The sequence below is a fragment of the Exophiala xenobiotica genome (genome assembly GCF_000835505.1).
Source record: "Exophiala xenobiotica strain CBS 118157 unplaced genomic scaffold supercont1.3, whole genome shotgun sequence".
Lineage (NCBI taxonomy): Eukaryota > Fungi > Ascomycota > Eurotiomycetes > Chaetothyriales > Herpotrichiellaceae > Exophiala > Exophiala xenobiotica.
In genome coordinates, this window is record NW_013562492.1 from 1,910,812 (window position 1) to 1,926,652 (window position 15,841).

At 51.1% G+C, this 15,841-nt stretch overlaps 6 protein-coding genes across 6 annotated transcripts; 4 read left to right on the forward strand and 2 right to left on the reverse strand.

Annotated features, from left to right (window-relative positions):
* Window positions 1-232: 232 nt before the first annotated feature.
* On the forward strand, window positions 233-1,450 carry PV05_04912 (uncharacterized protein; the record flags this gene model as incomplete). The annotated part of the gene is made up of 1 exon (XM_013461367.1): window positions 233-1,450. One exon carries the CDS (start codon window positions 233-235, stop codon window positions 1,448-1,450), a length of 1,218 nt encoding a protein of 405 aa, XP_013316821.1.
* Window positions 1,451-2,907: 1,457 nt separating this feature from the next.
* On the forward strand, window positions 2,908-3,474 carry PV05_04913 (uncharacterized protein; the record flags this gene model as incomplete). Its single annotated transcript, XM_013461368.1, has 1 exon — window positions 2,908-3,474. The coding sequence occupies one exon, from the start codon at window positions 2,908-2,910 to the stop codon at window positions 3,472-3,474; it is 567 nt and encodes a 188-aa protein (XP_013316822.1).
* Window positions 3,475-4,026: 552 nt separating this feature from the next.
* Window positions 4,027-5,777, forward strand: PV05_04914 (eukaryotic translation initiation factor 6). The gene is made up of 3 exons (XM_013461369.1): window positions 4,027-4,296; window positions 4,350-4,669; window positions 4,720-5,777. The coding sequence occupies exons 1-3, from the start codon at window positions 4,279-4,281 to the stop codon at window positions 5,126-5,128; spliced, it is 747 nt and encodes a 248-aa protein (XP_013316823.1). The 5' UTR covers window positions 4,027-4,278; the 3' UTR covers window positions 5,129-5,777.
* Window positions 5,778-6,190: 413 nt separating this feature from the next.
* PV05_04915 (uncharacterized protein) lies at window positions 6,191-9,243 on the reverse strand (the record flags this gene model as incomplete). The annotated part of the gene is made up of 3 exons (XM_013461370.1): window positions 6,191-7,009; window positions 7,063-8,666; window positions 8,721-9,243. 3 exons carry the CDS (start codon window positions 9,241-9,243, stop codon window positions 6,191-6,193), a joined length of 2,946 nt encoding a protein of 981 aa, XP_013316824.1.
* A 1,209-nt stretch (window positions 9,244-10,452) lies between these two features.
* PV05_04916 (uncharacterized protein) lies at window positions 10,453-13,186 on the reverse strand (the record flags this gene model as incomplete). Its single annotated transcript, XM_013461371.1, has 6 exons — window positions 10,453-11,610; window positions 11,663-11,800; window positions 11,851-12,648; window positions 12,697-12,846; window positions 12,897-12,966; window positions 13,017-13,186. The coding sequence occupies 6 exons, from the start codon at window positions 13,184-13,186 to the stop codon at window positions 10,453-10,455; spliced, it is 2,484 nt and encodes an 827-aa protein (XP_013316825.1).
* A 30-nt stretch (window positions 13,187-13,216) lies between these two features.
* On the forward strand, window positions 13,217-14,929 carry PV05_04917 (uncharacterized protein). Its single transcript, XM_013461372.1, has 4 exons — window positions 13,217-13,578; window positions 13,634-13,835; window positions 13,887-14,121; window positions 14,178-14,929. The coding sequence occupies exons 1-4, from the start codon at window positions 13,542-13,544 to the stop codon at window positions 14,199-14,201; spliced, it is 498 nt and encodes a 165-aa protein (XP_013316826.1). The 5' UTR covers window positions 13,217-13,541; the 3' UTR covers window positions 14,202-14,929.
* Window positions 14,930-15,841: the final 912 nt, after the last annotated feature.

Consider the following 15,841-nt stretch of genomic DNA (forward strand, 5'->3'; position numbering starts at 1 on the left):
AGAAACCACGGCTCAGAACGAAGAATTTCCTGTCACCGGGATGAGCTGGTCAAGGTACAGAAGCTGTACACCCAACACCGATACAAGCAGTGCATCTCACTCTGTGAACAACTTCAGAGACCCGAGGCAAGACCCTCTCAATTGGCCCGCCATCGCTTCGCTAATGCAGCCAAAGATCCACGCTCTACACAAAGCTTTTCTCTGGTTCTATCATGCAGTCTGTTACGAGTCAATGGGCCTCATCTCACACGACTGTTCAGTCAATAAGATACGCTTCCTGGCCTCGGCGCAGGAGAGTTTCAAGTCAGCTCGCGGATGTCTACCATTGCCCTATGTCTCGTCCGAGCACGGTCACTACTGTCAGTCTGAACTATCTCCTCAATACGGCGCGATCGATTCTTCTCCCACACCAAGCACGATAGAAAGCTTCTACGCGTCGCCCACGCCGAAAACCGCGACTTCGAACGTCGCGCAGTCCGAATCGGCATGCAGCTTTGCATTCACCGTTACACCCATCCAGACCTTCAGATCCAATACGTCCTTTCCGGCAGTATCACAGGACGGCTCGAATGTGCCGGCAGAAGGAGGAGCAGAAGCGAAAGTGGAGTACGCAAGTCAGCATCCCACTGTGCCAGATAACCACTCTACACACAAGGACCGACTCAGTCAGAGCCTTAGCCGTACCCATGCTCTGGCAGACGACCTCGTTCCGTCCCCTCTGTTTAGTCGAACACGCAAACATGCACAAGTCACTCAGCCAGAAGAGCTCACTGCTCCTCGGCCCTTACCTCCACTTCCGTTTAACCACAAATCCGACTTTGAGATGCAGGGTTCTCGCGTCGTTCAAGTCCCGACAATGCGCAAGACCGCGGTTCAAACTCTCATTGCCCAATACGAAGGGACTCTTCCTCTGCCACAGTCACTTGCCGAGCCGTCGACACCATCACCAGTGACACCACGCTTTAAAATGATCCGCGATGCTTTCAGTCCCGATCCTCACAATGACAGTCTAGAAGCCTACCTCTCCTCAGCGAGCTTGGCTCGATACAACGCTTGCTTATCAGACTTTGCAAATCAATTGCGCAAGCATGTTCGTTTCGTGGAGTTCGAGATCAACCGTGTGCAAAGTCTCCAACGAGAACGCACAGCTGCGCGAGCACTGTCCAATAACCAATTCGCGAGTTTCTGGTCCTTCGAACACATCCAGACACCGCTAAGAGGTAGGAGCCGAACTCCTCGCTCTCCACCTCACGGCAGAAACAACGCAGACAAGGAAGAGAACCTGGACGATCCGGCTGTCGTGGCCAAGACGGAGAGAGTGGAGAGATTGAGAAAAGGTGGGTGGAATGTGCGCAAAGACAAACACGGTTTCAAGGGTGTCGAGTGGTATGAGACTCTCGCAAGCCGCGCCGAGCGAGACCTAGGCGAGTGTGAGATGCTGGGAGCCTGATGAGCGACATGATCAACGCAAGGCCGGTTGAAATTACCATCCAAAGAGACTCAGCAGTGGATGAAGCGGCTGATACGGTGTTATACTCTTGCTGTGACAGGATAGCGTCGTCTGAACGAGAGGGACTTACCTGGTAATATCGCCCAGACACCTAGTACAAGCATGATCTTCTGGCTTGTATGGAAGAGTGGCTGTGATGATGGTGGTTTCGAGGAAGCTGGGTTAGAACGGGCCATGGATCGTTTGCGTTACGAACTACTAGCTTAGTGTCCGGCTCCTTAGACTGTGAGGTAAAGGCAATGACGGATTCGACCGCAAAATCAATGGAGCCAGGTCTATGGGGGGCGAGATGCAGAAAATGATGATAGAGCATCCTGAGCAGCTGCTGTCATCAAATGCAATGTCGATTTCGATTCTGATGGCACGAACCTTTTTTCTACGCAACTCAACTGGCTGATCTATTGCTCGGTGCTCAGCGTTTGCCCGTTCCTTTTGAGATTAAGCCCAGCAGCATCAAGATCCCATCATCGAAGCAGTCGTGATCCTGCTCCAATAACGCCACCTTCTCCCCGCTAACAGACTGGTTGTAAGGTTTCGGTGTTTAAGGGAGCCTGAATCAAGTGCTTGGGTTTGTTGTTGGATGGTTTGTGTTTGCCGTTGCTTGCTAAGCGACTTGGGCAAGTATGCTTCTATTGTGATTGCCTCTCCCAGTTCAATCTACTCACCATCGATCTGTCCTGGCAGGGTTGTATCAGTGTCGCTGGATGGCAATCCGGCATTGTTTTACCTCATCTTTGTGGCATTTGTCAGAACGCCATACCAGATATCACCCACATAACAATGGTGCCCCTGCCGATCTGGCTTCGTGTCAATGAACAATGAGAGACCAACAAAGGAAAGACCAGCTCGGCTTCACCATACACAAGTTGCCGGCCTGCTTGTCACTTCTAGCCTGCTGCAACCACATCCAGGCATGCTTCCTGTTGTGACAAGGAAGGATGGACACGCATCTATGCGGTACGCGGAGCCAGCCTTGTCAATCCATGCGGCTGTCGCTTCGGAGTTTGCTTCCACCCTCTCGTCCCTTTCCGCTTGTACACGGCTACCAACAACTTGATTGTTGGCAGGGAATGCTGTGCAAGTTAGCAGAGTATAAGTACCTCGTCCTCTGAGAGCATTTATACCTCTTCTCCTCTTCCATACTCAACAGCAGATCATTACAACTTGTGCTCACAACAGTGCTTTACATACCTTCCTTGAACAACAAACAAACCACTTAGTATACAAAGGTATACATACAGCCCGCCCTCAAGATTCGCCGTCGATAGCAAGCAGTGTTGCCAGTTGATCACCAGTTGTAAGTCTATCTTAAAGCATTAAGACGCCCAAGGTACCATGCTACCGGGAAGGTAGCATTTGAGCGTCATTACTGTCAGGACATCAACGACAACAACGTCATGGCCTCCTTGAAAGGAACCAACACTTCCATCATCGTCTTTTTCCTCATGAGCTTTGCCCTGTTCAACTCAGTATTCGCTCTGGTCCAGATTCATCAGGGCTGCTCCTACGACGTTTGGTGTGCAGTTGTCGAAGGATACGGCCCAGACTCCACCGTTCCTCCAAGCGAGCGTCCACCACCCAACTGGATCAAACAAGCGCAAGGGTCGATGCTCGTAGACAAATTCCTGTCTCATCCAAAGGACATCGGTGTCGCTATCATGTGTACCCGGAACAAAGATGCGAGCCCGATCGAGGTCACTCAAGTCGAATACACCTGGGAGCCGAAGAACGGAAAGACTTGGTTCGACGTGAGCAATGTTGCAGGAGATCCTTTCGTTGCTGAAGGTTTCGGAATGGTTGTGGATGATCCTGTCAAACCTCTGTTCGACACCTGCAAGGGAGCATATTGTGGGCCTGGCGATCAGAACTGTGCCGACGTATACATGAAGTGGAATGACGACTTCCAGGGAATGAGGACTTGTTCAGATGCTGTGACCATCACCTTGGTCCTGTGTTCTGGTTAAGTTGCCAGGTCCGATCAGGATGACATCTGAAAATAGCTTTGGGTTGGTTCCATTCTGGCTTGCTGGCAGTTCTCATCTTTCGGGGGAAGGCATGTCGTGCGTATCTTTCAAATAGGGATGGTTCTTAAAGACTAAACTGGGTTGCGGACACTTCGCAACTGTACGTTATCTCAAAGAGTATAGCTGCAAAGGCAAGCTACAGCTAGCAACTGCAATGCATACATGAAATTCGAATGATCCAGGATCAATCATGGGCAATGCATTGATGCGGCGCCGTCTGACACGAAAGTTGCATCCGTGATCAAGTCGTGGCCGTAGATCTATCATGGCATGAGAGGGCAAGGCACTAGTAGTTGACAGTGGCAGACGACAGGATGGTGCAGGATGAAGAGTCATAGTGGCAATGGCGAGGCTGTGTATAAGCAGAAAGAGGAAAGTGGAAGATCGAGGCTGGCAGAAGATGAGTCTTTCATTCTGTTCTGCATGTCGTCATTGGCTGAGCGAAAAAAAACACTGCACGAATGGTCTCGAGGGTCTACCACAGCGGTGATTCACACGCGCAGTTTATTTTTCTCTGCAACACACAGTCGGTCTAGACATTAACATTCAACGCGTCGCCGACTTAAACTACTATAAATTACCTGGAACCTCTTCGTCTTCCATCCCCTCTCCATCGAACGCCACTGTTCCCTCTCGGACCAACTGCTTCGTCTACCCCTCTTTGCACACACTCACGTAGACGAGAACTCTTTCCCTCCCGAACCACTCGAAGTTTTGCGAAAGAACTATTTGCCTGTGTCAATCATGGCTGTGCGAGCACAGGTGAGACTGGAAACCAGTGCCGATTATAAGTATATCTCGCCTGACTATTTCAGTTCGAAAACTCCAACGAAGTCGGTGTCTTCGCAAATCTCACCAACTCCTACTGCCTCGTCGCCATCGGCGCATCCGAAAACTTCTACTCCATATTCGAATCCGAACTTGCAGACCTCATTCCTATCGCACACTGTACCATCGCGGGCACCCGTATCGTCGGTCGTCTGACTTCAGGCAACAAGAATGGCTTGCTAGTCCCCGTATCCACCACCGATCAAGAATTACAACACCTGCGGAATACATTACCGGACTCTGTGAAAATAGAAAGAATCGAGGAGAGATTATCGGCACTGGGGAATGTAATAGCAGCGAATGACCAGTCAGTCCTTTCCATGACTCGGTCGATACAAGAATTAACCAGTGTTGCAGCGTCGCGCTCGTCCACCCAGACATCGAACGAGAAACCGAAGAAATCATTGCAGATGCTCTAGGCGTCGAAGTCTTCAGACAAACGATTGCCGGAAACGTCTTGACAGGCTCCTACCTGTCTCTCTCGAATCAAGGCGGCATCGTCCATCCCAAGACAAGTATCCAAGATCAAGATGAACTCAGTTCATTACTACAAGTACCGCTTGTGGCAGGTAGTGTGAACCGAGGAAGCTCTGTTGTGGGTGCAGGTATGGTCGTAAATGACTGGCTGGCAGTCACAGGAATGGACACAACAGCCACAGAGCTGAGTGTTATCGAAAGTGTCTTCAGACTTGGCGAAGGTGGCCCAGGTGGATTGGACGCAAGAATGAATGCCAACAAGGAGAGCATTGTCGAGAGCTTCTACTGAGTATTGGACTGGATTTCACCCGCGACTGCACGATACGAAGCCCATGGTTACTCTCAAATCCGAAACGAGCAATCTTGAGACGACTGTGTGCCACCAGGAAGGCCCAGTCACTGGCAAGATCGCAGTCGAAGCGCATCTTAACTCTCAAACTCAAGTCTCCCGCCATATTTATCGTATTCCCCGAATATGGGCTTCCTCTCGCACATTTCCATCAAAGTCCACAAGGGTTCCCGCTATTCACGGGTCAGGCCATTGATTCCGCAGGCGACCATTGAAAGAGTGGACTTTGGAAGTCATATGCCTACTCTGGCCAAAGTTGTCACCACGTTGGCGGAGGGCCATCTCAGGGCCACTGGCGTATTTATCTCAGAACTGCGAGCGTCTGCTTCGCATCAGACTGGCCGAGTCTCTGGCAGGTACAGCAATGGCCATGTCCATGATCAAGACCTTCGAATTGAATGATAGCTAGTTACGGTGTTGCATTGGATGTGTGCATCACTCTGCTCACCATACTTTCATACCCTGTCGAGCCTCTCAAGGCAAATCAAAATCTGCCGGGCCGAGAAGCCTTCAATATGCTTCCTGCTCTAAGAAATTCTGCATACTTCTCTTCTTCCTCGCATCTTGATGGACCTAGTTAGGAGCCCCAGAACTCGACCGCTCGCCAAGTGAGCCAGCCCATTCTGGCACCCAAACCAACCGGATCAAGCTTACAGGTGTGAGGACGGGTCTGCGCAAGTCTGAGGCGGTAGCCCATGCCGTGCCCTCGAGTCTTCCAATCTCATATCCCAAGTTAGCTTTGGTGAGGATGGCAGCTTAATATACAATTAGATTGCTCTGCCCAACTGCACCAAGCCGAGCTCGCTCACTTTCTCCATCCTATCCATAAGATATGCTAGCTAGCTAGAACACATACCCATGCCTAAAAGTCGCCAAGTCTTCCTTCCGTATTGACGCAAACGCCCGCTCTCATCATGCCACAATGAGTACTTATGCCGGCAGTCATCGTGAGGCATTTCGGTTATGTGTTGGTCTTATACAAAAATCCAGTTCCCGCCCATGTCACTGGCGTCCAACACCACCTACATCACTCGGATGACTCAACGGCTGTTTGTCAACCATCGGATTTTCCAGGCCATTCTTCATTTCCACATCCCCTTCACCGTCGCCATCGCCATCGCCATCTTCAGCCTGCGCCTGTGCCAGGACATCCGCCATGCTCCTCCCCTTGAAATTCGTGTCGGCGTGAATATCAGTGTCCATGTCCATGTCCACGTCCTCTTCACCCGCACCTTCGCCCTCTCGCGGTGTGCTTGTTGGTGGGGTCTCGACAGGAGGTGCAGGTGGGGGCGGTGGAGGGGGTGGCGTGTCGACTTCAAGATTGGCCTTCGTCGAAGGCGACTCCACGGACTCGGCATCGTTCTCGTCGCGTACTATCGAAAATCCCTCGTCCTCGACACGCTTGCGCTTCAGCGTGCCGTTGGCGGTTCGCTCGGACAGTGACTGAGCATTGGGTGAGGCTTCAACATTCTCCTCCTCATCCTCGACGTCCGACATCTTTGTGTCCTCGGGCGTTGCACCATCTGCGTTCGGCGACTCTGCTGGAGATGGAGCTGCAGGTGTCTTCTTGCCCTTGTCTCGTGCCGCCTTCTCTGCTTCGTGCTTTTTGTGCTTTTGGTATGCCTTCTCAAAAAACTGTCTGCAGAACTCCTTCACCTTCTTCTGCTGCCGCTCGTCGATCTTTGTGGGATTCTTGACCCGCCCGGCCTTGTAGTCTGAGGCAACCAGCTTCTTGGAGATCTCCTTGCCGAACCTTTTGAGGTCGTCCTTGGGAATCTTGTGCTTGTACTTGCTCATCGCATGTGAGATGTGAGGAAAGAGCTATGAAATGTTAGCGTGACAGATACCCCAACATGAGGCGGTGGCAAACCAACTGTATTTTCGTACAACTTCTTCTGCTTCTCTTCGTCATACGATTTCCATTTCTCTTCCTTCTTGACCTTCGTGGGCTCCGGTGTGTCAGGAGTACTAGTCTTCGTTTCTTTCTCCCGAGATGTAACAATGTTGTCAATAATGCTTTTGAGGACGTCTTGTTCGGAGCGCTGTTTCGGAGGAGGAGGAGGTTGATCAGGAGGATGAACAGGTCTCGTCCAAGTCGTTTGGCCACTGGCCGAATAGTAATACGTTCGGCCATTGTCTTGAGCCGCAAACCAGCCCTTCGGTAGCGGAGGTGGTCCACGGTTGAAGGAAGGACCGTGGCGAGGAAGGAAGGATCCAGGTCTCTGCAATGACCTGGGCCCGGATGGCGCTGAAATGCTCGCAGGTCCTCGGGGAGGACTGCGTGAAGGCGACGGGGATTGCGACCGTTTCCGTTGTTGAGCTGATTCCCGTCTCTCGAACGGTGTCTCTTTCTTGACAGGAGTCGATGCATCCTCTCGCTTCTTCCGCGGTATACGGTAGGCTAATTCGAGCTTCGACCACGCATCAAGCAGCTCCGATGCTTGAGATGCTACTCTTTCATCAGAGTGCTCAGTGAAGGGTTGCATCGTTTTGTCAATTTTTGCGTCGACAATTTTGTTTCTCGTTAGCCGAGGTAGGTGGTCGAGGATATCGAGAATCTGCAGGATTATGTTCTCATCATCCCTCCAAGCGGATAATTGTGAGTTTAGTATTTGGTAGCCGTGAAATCTGACGACTCTGTGCCATGCTTGATCATCCGTACAGCGCTGGATGCGCTGTAACAGCTTGACAGCGATCCACTTCTCCTTACATTGCATCAATGCGGCCATAACTTTCGTCACGCCATCAACGTCCAAAGATTTCGCTTCAAGGCTGTCAACGTATTCTTCGTCATCTTCAGTCGTCTTCTTCTTGCGAGGACGTCTGGCCACCATGGTGTCCCATGTTTCGGCATCTTCAATACCAAGGGCTTCGATGACCGCGGTAGAAAGCTTGGTGGCTCTTTCGGTCTGCGTTTTACCGCCGATGAAACCCGTGCAGTTGGATTCACCACAGTAGCAGGGTTGCGGATTCGCTCCATATCGGTCGACATTATAATTGAAGACCAATTCTTCTCCAGCCTTGATGCTCCGCTCGGCAAAAATGCCCATGCGTAGTTTGTCGCCGACAACCCATTTGTCAACGTAACAATTCGGATTGCAGGAGTGGTTGCAGAAGCGACCAAGGTTGCCCTTTTTTGTAGCGTCGATGAACTCGCCTCTACTCAAGGACATAAAGTAGAAATGTTTAATGCCCTCTTGGTCATATTGCACCATTCGTTTCCGGAAGGTGGCTTCAGGGATCGTCTCGCCGATATATTCAAAGATGAAATCATGTGGCCGCAGATCAACGTTCGTCCGCAGTCCATACCCTTTCTTGTCTGTCTGAACGACCGAGACACTTGCCCAGAGACGACGGAGGAACCGCTGGTTCTGGCATGATGTACCGCAGCTACAATCGTTCGCACATTCCATCTTACATGCACGGTTGATGCAGTCGGAGTCCTCGCCGCACGCGAGATTTTGCTTGGTGGAGGGATCTATATTTCGGTCAGTTTGCTTATTTTCGCTGCTAGTAGGCATGGAAAACTCACCCCATTCTTCCACGCAGTCGCAGTCGAGAGCATGTTCGCTGAAGCCCAGATATTTATTCTGATACGTGCAGGCATCGAGTACGGTGAATGTAGAGCTGGCCTCAGTTGTGGCGTCGGGAAGGTGGTTGAGGAGAGGTGCGATACGGGGAGGAAGCTTAGACGCTGTTCGGGATGATCTGGTGGGCTTTGAGGATTCCTTGGGTTCGGGCTTGACAGGCGAGGTGGAGGTTGAGTTGAGACCATCCGCCTCCCTAGGCTCGTTCTTGGCACTCAAATCTGCGGCCGAAGATCGTTTTGAGGACGATGACGAGGTTGACGAAGAACGAGAGGACTTGATTTTTGTGGCTGGCATCGAAGGTGAGTCGGACAGACCGGCTGCTTCCTCTTGCTTGATGGCAGCTATGCGGGCGTTGCTAGGCTCTTCCGGCATCTCATCATCGATCGACTCTTCGCGTTTGACCTCGGGGCCAACATCTTCATCTGCAGACTCCAGCCTGGATGAATTTCTGCTTAGGCGACCCATTTCGACGATGCTTGCGACCTAATGGAGATCCTGTTGATGAGTTGTGCTTTATCGCCCAGAGCGCGAGTGACGTGGGCAAAAATTTCACGGACCTCGCAACATCTGGAAGATACGAGGTAGGCCCCCTTCAAGCTTCAACCCAACCAAAATTCTCTGTAGGAGGTCTCGAGATCGCCAAGAAAATCAGGGCAGAGAGCAACGGCAGATATGGCGACGGGTGTGAGTGCTAGAGATCGGAGCTGGATGAAACAGCAGGACAGGCTGTTGATCTGGTTCCTCAGATAAACGAGGGGCACTTTGATGTCCACCTTGTAGCGTACGGCTAGTTGTGATTTCAAAGAGTGAATGATAGCAGATGAGTCTGCAGTGGTATGGGCCAGTGTGCCGTTGCAGGTGCGATGAAGCAAGAGTGAAGGTTGATTATTCAAAATGGCAGCATGGGTTGTTGATGATAGCGTGCCTTCATTTTCCACCGCGCGGAAGCCCAAGGATGCAGTGTAGCCTTTATCCTTCCAACATCGACGACTCACAAACGAGCCACAAGTGCCAGTGCCAGCGCAAAGATGATGAAAGAGAAAGAGAGGAAATGACGGGTTTCTGGAGTGTTGTCTGAGGAGACAGATGAATAAAGCAAGAAGGAGGCGGTGGCCTCTCATCAACTTTGGGAAGCGGGTAAGGAAGATTTGCCAAGCCCTCAGATCCGAAGACTCTTTGACGAGCTCGTTTTTGCCTGCCCTTCCCTTTGTCAACCCAAGGCCCGTCCATCATCCCCCAGACCATCACCACCAAACGCCGCTGCCGCTGCCGCTGCCGCCTGCAATGCACAGATACGCCATGTCACTTGGACAATGTTGCCACCATTCCTCTCTTCTTCCTCATCATCATCACCATCACCATCATCTCACCATCGCCCTTGCTCCATCTCCGAATTCCTCCCTTCAACAAGACTTAAACAATTCTATAGTCCCACCTAATCCCTGTGTCTATATTTCATGTTTGGCTCTCCCCACCAGTGCCAATAAACGATGTGTCAAGTACGCCTTTCCCCCGGTGGAATACAAAACCCTCTTTGTGTGCCATAACAAGTCGCAGCAGCAATCGGCACAAACATTGGTCCCGACGGTTGCTCTCTTCTGCGCAAAATTGCCCGACATCCGCCAGGATCGTCGTCTCAGGCTGGCAGGACCAATACTCAAGTGGAGTGCAAAATCAGCTCTCTTCTTGACCAGATCGGCTCCGACTTTTGTTCTTGACCATGCCCATGAGGCCGCGTATCGAAGTTTTCGCCTGTCTTCCTGCATCTACTGCCCTATCTCGCAATATTGACGGTGACTGCTTGCCGGGCGACAAAGGACTGCTCGCACCAGACTGTTCTACATTCCTCCCAGATGTCGGTGGCGAGACGGTCGTGGTCGAATCCGAACACTCCTCCGGGTTCTCATGCTTTTTGGCCTTTTCTGCTGCAATTAGTTCTCGTCGTTCCTGCTTCCTCCGCTCATATTCTTCCCGGGCAGCTTGTCGAAGCGCTCTACTGACTTCGGTGACGCGGGCCCTTCGAGTCGAGAATTGCGTATACTCTTTCAGCTGGTTCTTCGCTTCTTCTCCCATCGCCGCCCACTTGCCTGCTCGACCACTGATTGCCATCAACCTGGCATCTACACGACGAGTCAAGTAGACATGCGGTTCCTTGTTCTGTTCGTTAGCTTGAGCCATGATTCGCTCAATCTCGTCCCTGTAAGCTGTCTCATAAATATCGACATCAGCTGCGCCAGGACTCTCACTGACAACAAGCATGTCGTCCTCATGTGGCATGAATGCACCGTCATCTTCGGCATGTGAACTGACTCCGGAGAATGTCGAAGGTCCGATGTAAAGGTAAAGATGGTCCTCCAGGGGATCATGTGCCTGCCCCCGCCGACCTACATCGTCTGTTGTAGTAGCCTGAGGTCTCGAAGAGCGGAAAGGCGGCAGCTTTGCCGGGTCTAGACTCTCTATCTCTGCAACTGTTGGATCCCTGGAAACATCTTCTGGATCTGTGCTGGCTTCCTGTGGCAGGGTCGGTGGCATATTGACAACGCCTGATTTCTGCTTGTTCTCGGCTGGTATGGTCGTATCATCTATGCTTAGGGTAGGTACCGGACGCGGATTGTAACTCTTGCTGCCTTGCTGCAATTCATCCTTTTCCGTAGAGTCCCCTGTGGTGACACCAGCACGTTTGACAGGCTTAATCGGCTGTACATTTGCTTCCTTTTTCATAGTTGCAGGAGGATACGAAAAATGTGCATCACCCTGGTCTCCAAGTATCGAAGTCATGGCGCCAGATCTATTGCTTTCCAGCAGCGACTTGAACTTGTTAACCGCTTTCACCTACAGGAGCAGTCAACCGATGTGAAAGGGGTTAGTCCATGGAGATACTCACCACTGTCATCACATTTCTCATGTTGGTGGTAATGGCAGAATTCATTTCAGCTTCGGTGGGTGGCTCGACAAGATCAGAGGTATTTTCTTCCTCAGATAGCAATTTATCTGTTCCACGGCGGTTGACCCAGGAATGATCCTAGAGCATGTAAGCCTCACATGGGCATATTAATGCACTCGCTGACCTACCCTCAGCTCGCGCATTTTGATCCGCTTTTGCGGGTCCTTTTCCAATAATTTGGTTATCAAATCTCGAAAGTCCTCATTCTCGTCCGCTGGCAGTTCAGGATCTTCAGCCTTGATAGCATCGTAGAGTTCAAAAATGCCTGTCTTCTCGAATGGTATTCTCCCATACTTGAGACAGTATAGCGTTACCCCCATGGACCAGATGTCAGCCGCTCGCCCGGACACATCGCCATGTCGGGCAACGCAGAGCTCTGGCGGTAAGAACGCTGGGCTTCCCGCCGACTTTGCGGTGAGCATCTCCGAATCCTTTGAAAACATTTCCGAGACTCCAAAGTCGACAACCTTGAGCACATCGTCCTCGGTAATCAAGCAATTATCCGGCTTGATATCACGATGTACGACGCCTTGAGCATGCAGATACTCGATACCTAGAATTAGGTCTCGAAACCAATATCTGCAGACGTCATCAGGATACGGATCAGCTCTTTCGTCAAGTCCGACCTTCATCACGACTCCTTTCTTGCACATTTCCATGACCATGTATAGAGAATCTTCTGTAGGGTCATCCAATACCTCAATCAGTGATACCAGGTTCGAGTGGTTCAGCTTCTTCATGATAGCAATCTCTTCTTTGATCAATTCAATGGCGTTCAACTGGGGTTTGCCGTCATCTCCCAGGTTGCGGTGCAGAGGAGAGTTGAAGCCATGTAGAGCACCGCGGCGTCTTTGGCTCAAGGGTTTACGCAGGATGTGTGATTGGGCACGCTTTCGTAGCCGGGCTTTGGAGAATTCTTTCACTGCCTAGGCCAAATCAGCCGGTATTGAGAATGACGGTGTAGCGGAACTCACATATTCTTTAGCATATTGATCGACTGCCAGATGCACGGCGCCAAATGATCCACGTCCAATCTCTTGCTTGATGGTGTATTGATTGATGCGATGCTCTGCAACCCCATCATCCTGACTGGTAATGTACTCTGATCGAGCATTGAGAGATTCCTACGCGGGCTGGATTAACAGCTTCTCGGAATTTTTGGAGACGGATGTACCTTGACCTGCTTGGGCGCAGAGGGAGCCCGACGGTGATGACGAAGCGGACTGGAATACTCGGGGCTGGTTCTGCAGAGAGTCAGCTTGAAGGATGACGGTGGTGATTGTATTACTCTTACAGATGCTGTTTCGATGGTGGAGGCGTCTTCAGGCTGGGTTCAGGTTCGCTGTTCGCATCGAGGGGAATTGCATGTGATTCGGATTGGCGGGGCTGATCGAGACCACGAGCGGTGGGAAAGCGAGCAGCTTCCTCCGCCGACGTGGACGTAGGGGACGCGACGATATCCATGGGGCCGTCGACATTACAATAAATAGCTGCCTCTCATCGAAATTTGTAGAGGCGAGTCTGTGATCCAGGTGCGCCGTACCGAGCAATGGTCTTAGTGAGGGCAGTCATCAGGATGGTGATAAAAACGTCCGGCTGCACCTGCCAGTCTGCCTCTCCAACGTTCCCCAAATCCTGCCGATATCATTGTTTAGGATCCAACAACAACGGTCCACGGAAACGCTGATGCTATTGAGAAGATCTGTTACTGCCTTGAGCATGCTTGACGTTTCTGGTCAAGTTGAATGTGGACAGGGATCTCCTTTTTTGGCGATATAGCTGGTTTGGCCCAGAAGCGGTCACGATCAATTGCGCCAAAATGGTCGTCTATTCATTCTACATCTTCGACCGCCATGGTAAGGCGCACCCAATTGACTGTTGACATATGCATCTACTGATTGCAGTATGCAGCTGAGTGCATCTACAAGAGGCGCTGGCTGCCTCCCCTAATGTCATCTACTGGCAAGACATCCAGGCCATCTTCCCAATCCTATGTGAACGGCGGTCTCCAAGCGCGCTCTGGTTTGAGTGCAGAAGATGATGCTAAGCTCATCTTCGGCACCGTCTTCTCGCTGCGGAATATGGTGCGAAAGCTGGGAGGCGAAGATGACAGGTTGGGCACACACAACCCGTGGTTCGGGACTGATCTGATATGAGAGCGCAGTTTCCTTTCCTACCGTACATCGCAGTACAAGCTCCATTACTACGAAACCCCGACCAATACCAAATTTGTCATGCTCACAGACACAAAGTCTGGGTCGATGCGGATTGCGTTGCAGCAGATATATGTAAATTGTTATGTTGAATATGTGGTGAAGAATCCCTTGTCTCCAGTCGAGCACCCTGGAGGTATCGGCGTCGACAACGAGCTGTTTGAGGCAAGTCTGGAACAATTTGTGGTACGTCAATCTCATTGTCTATCATTGTCTAGATCTCCCACTGACAAGGCATGCAGGACCGCGTGCTAAATGCAGCGTAAGAGTTGCGACTTGAGCAGACAACCTATGCTTGAGATTCTCCTCCCGACGAGGCGTGATGGATTTACATCCGACGTATACTTCGGCTCAACAACCATCCGGGTTTGGAATTAACGACACCTTTCAACCTGATGGCACACTACAGCAGCCATTTGCTCGGTCGTAATCGAGTTGATACAATAGGCCTTTGCCAACCGCACGCCAGGTCCAGATGAAAGCAGCACAATCATGCGTCACACCACTGTTTGCCAGTGGGGCCATCCTATACATATGGGCCCCAGAGATTGGTCATCCTGTCAAGTCCCAGACCTCATACACGGATCAATTCGAGGTCGGACTCACCTAGCTGATTTCCCAAAACAGGGTCAGGCCTTGAAAAGCCCAACGGTCTTGGTGGGTTCCTGAAAATGGGGACTCCTGACGCTGTGGCACAACAATCTTTTCCCGGTGTGGATGACAGCCTTCGAGGTACGAAAGCTGGAGCGGCGACAAGGAACGCGAGACCTTGTCGGGGTGATTGCAATTGTCGAGACAGTTGGCGAGCACCAATGTAAAGACAGAAGCCCGTGTCTGTGACATGATTGGAAAGATTTTCAAATCCTTGGTGTCGAGCTAAGGAAGGCTCTGCATCGTGGCTTTGACGAATGATAAAATTCCGCATAGACAAAGCGTCCAAAAAATGTAGAGATGATGACCAGTGAGGATGGGAGTTGAATGTACGCAACCGAGGCGTATTTTGTTCCAGCTGATCGTCGTCTTCAAGGTTTCGCCCCAAGAGAGATGATCTTCAAGATCAGCTCGTACTTCGGATACTTTTTGGGGCCAGGATTTCGCACTTTGCGCTATCCTTGACTTCCACGTGCATTGCCCCAGTTCTCCCTGCTTGTGTCTCAAAAGTTTCCTGGCAGACACACTGGCAGAGTCAGTATGGCAGATCTCGTCGACTCAAGCGCTGACTATTTGTCAAAAGAGGTACTCGATTCTCGCTCTGGTTTGATGCATTAGACAAAGATGAGGTAGACAGTTCATGTGCAAAATGTACGGCTACATGCAGCGAATTCATAGTATGCAAATACTCAAGACGGTTGAGAGTTCGCTTGACTCGCATTAGTACTGCCGGACCATTACGAATTGGGCATGCGTCGTATGGCCAATGACGAGTATATGCTGTTGGACACAGAGGTCGAATCTTAGTATGCATAACCAGGGCGACACACAGGTGAAACCTTGCCTGAACTAATTGTGACTGTGTGGTTTGCTCTGTGCTCCTTCGACCCCGATGTCTCGTTTTCTGGAATATGTTTGGCTTCGTTTGAGGCGACAGAGGACTGCAGCAGGCATGGAAGAGGTTTGGTAGGGGCCATGATGTGATGGGCGAGTCAATTGGGATTTGCCAGAGCCATGCAAAAACAGGCAGTACAGATGACATTCATCGGTCAACAGCAGCCTGCTCCTGGGCTAAGTTGTGGCGGCATAATAAGTGGTCGCTGACACCTGGAATGACAGACCGGTGTGGGGGAATCGGATCGGGCCAGAAACTGACTTGTCATGACAGAAGACAAGGCGAGATTCTGCGGCTATGCCGTAGTAAGGCTGGGAGCCGACCACATCCATCATAGTGGTGAGAGAGTCCTGTGATACC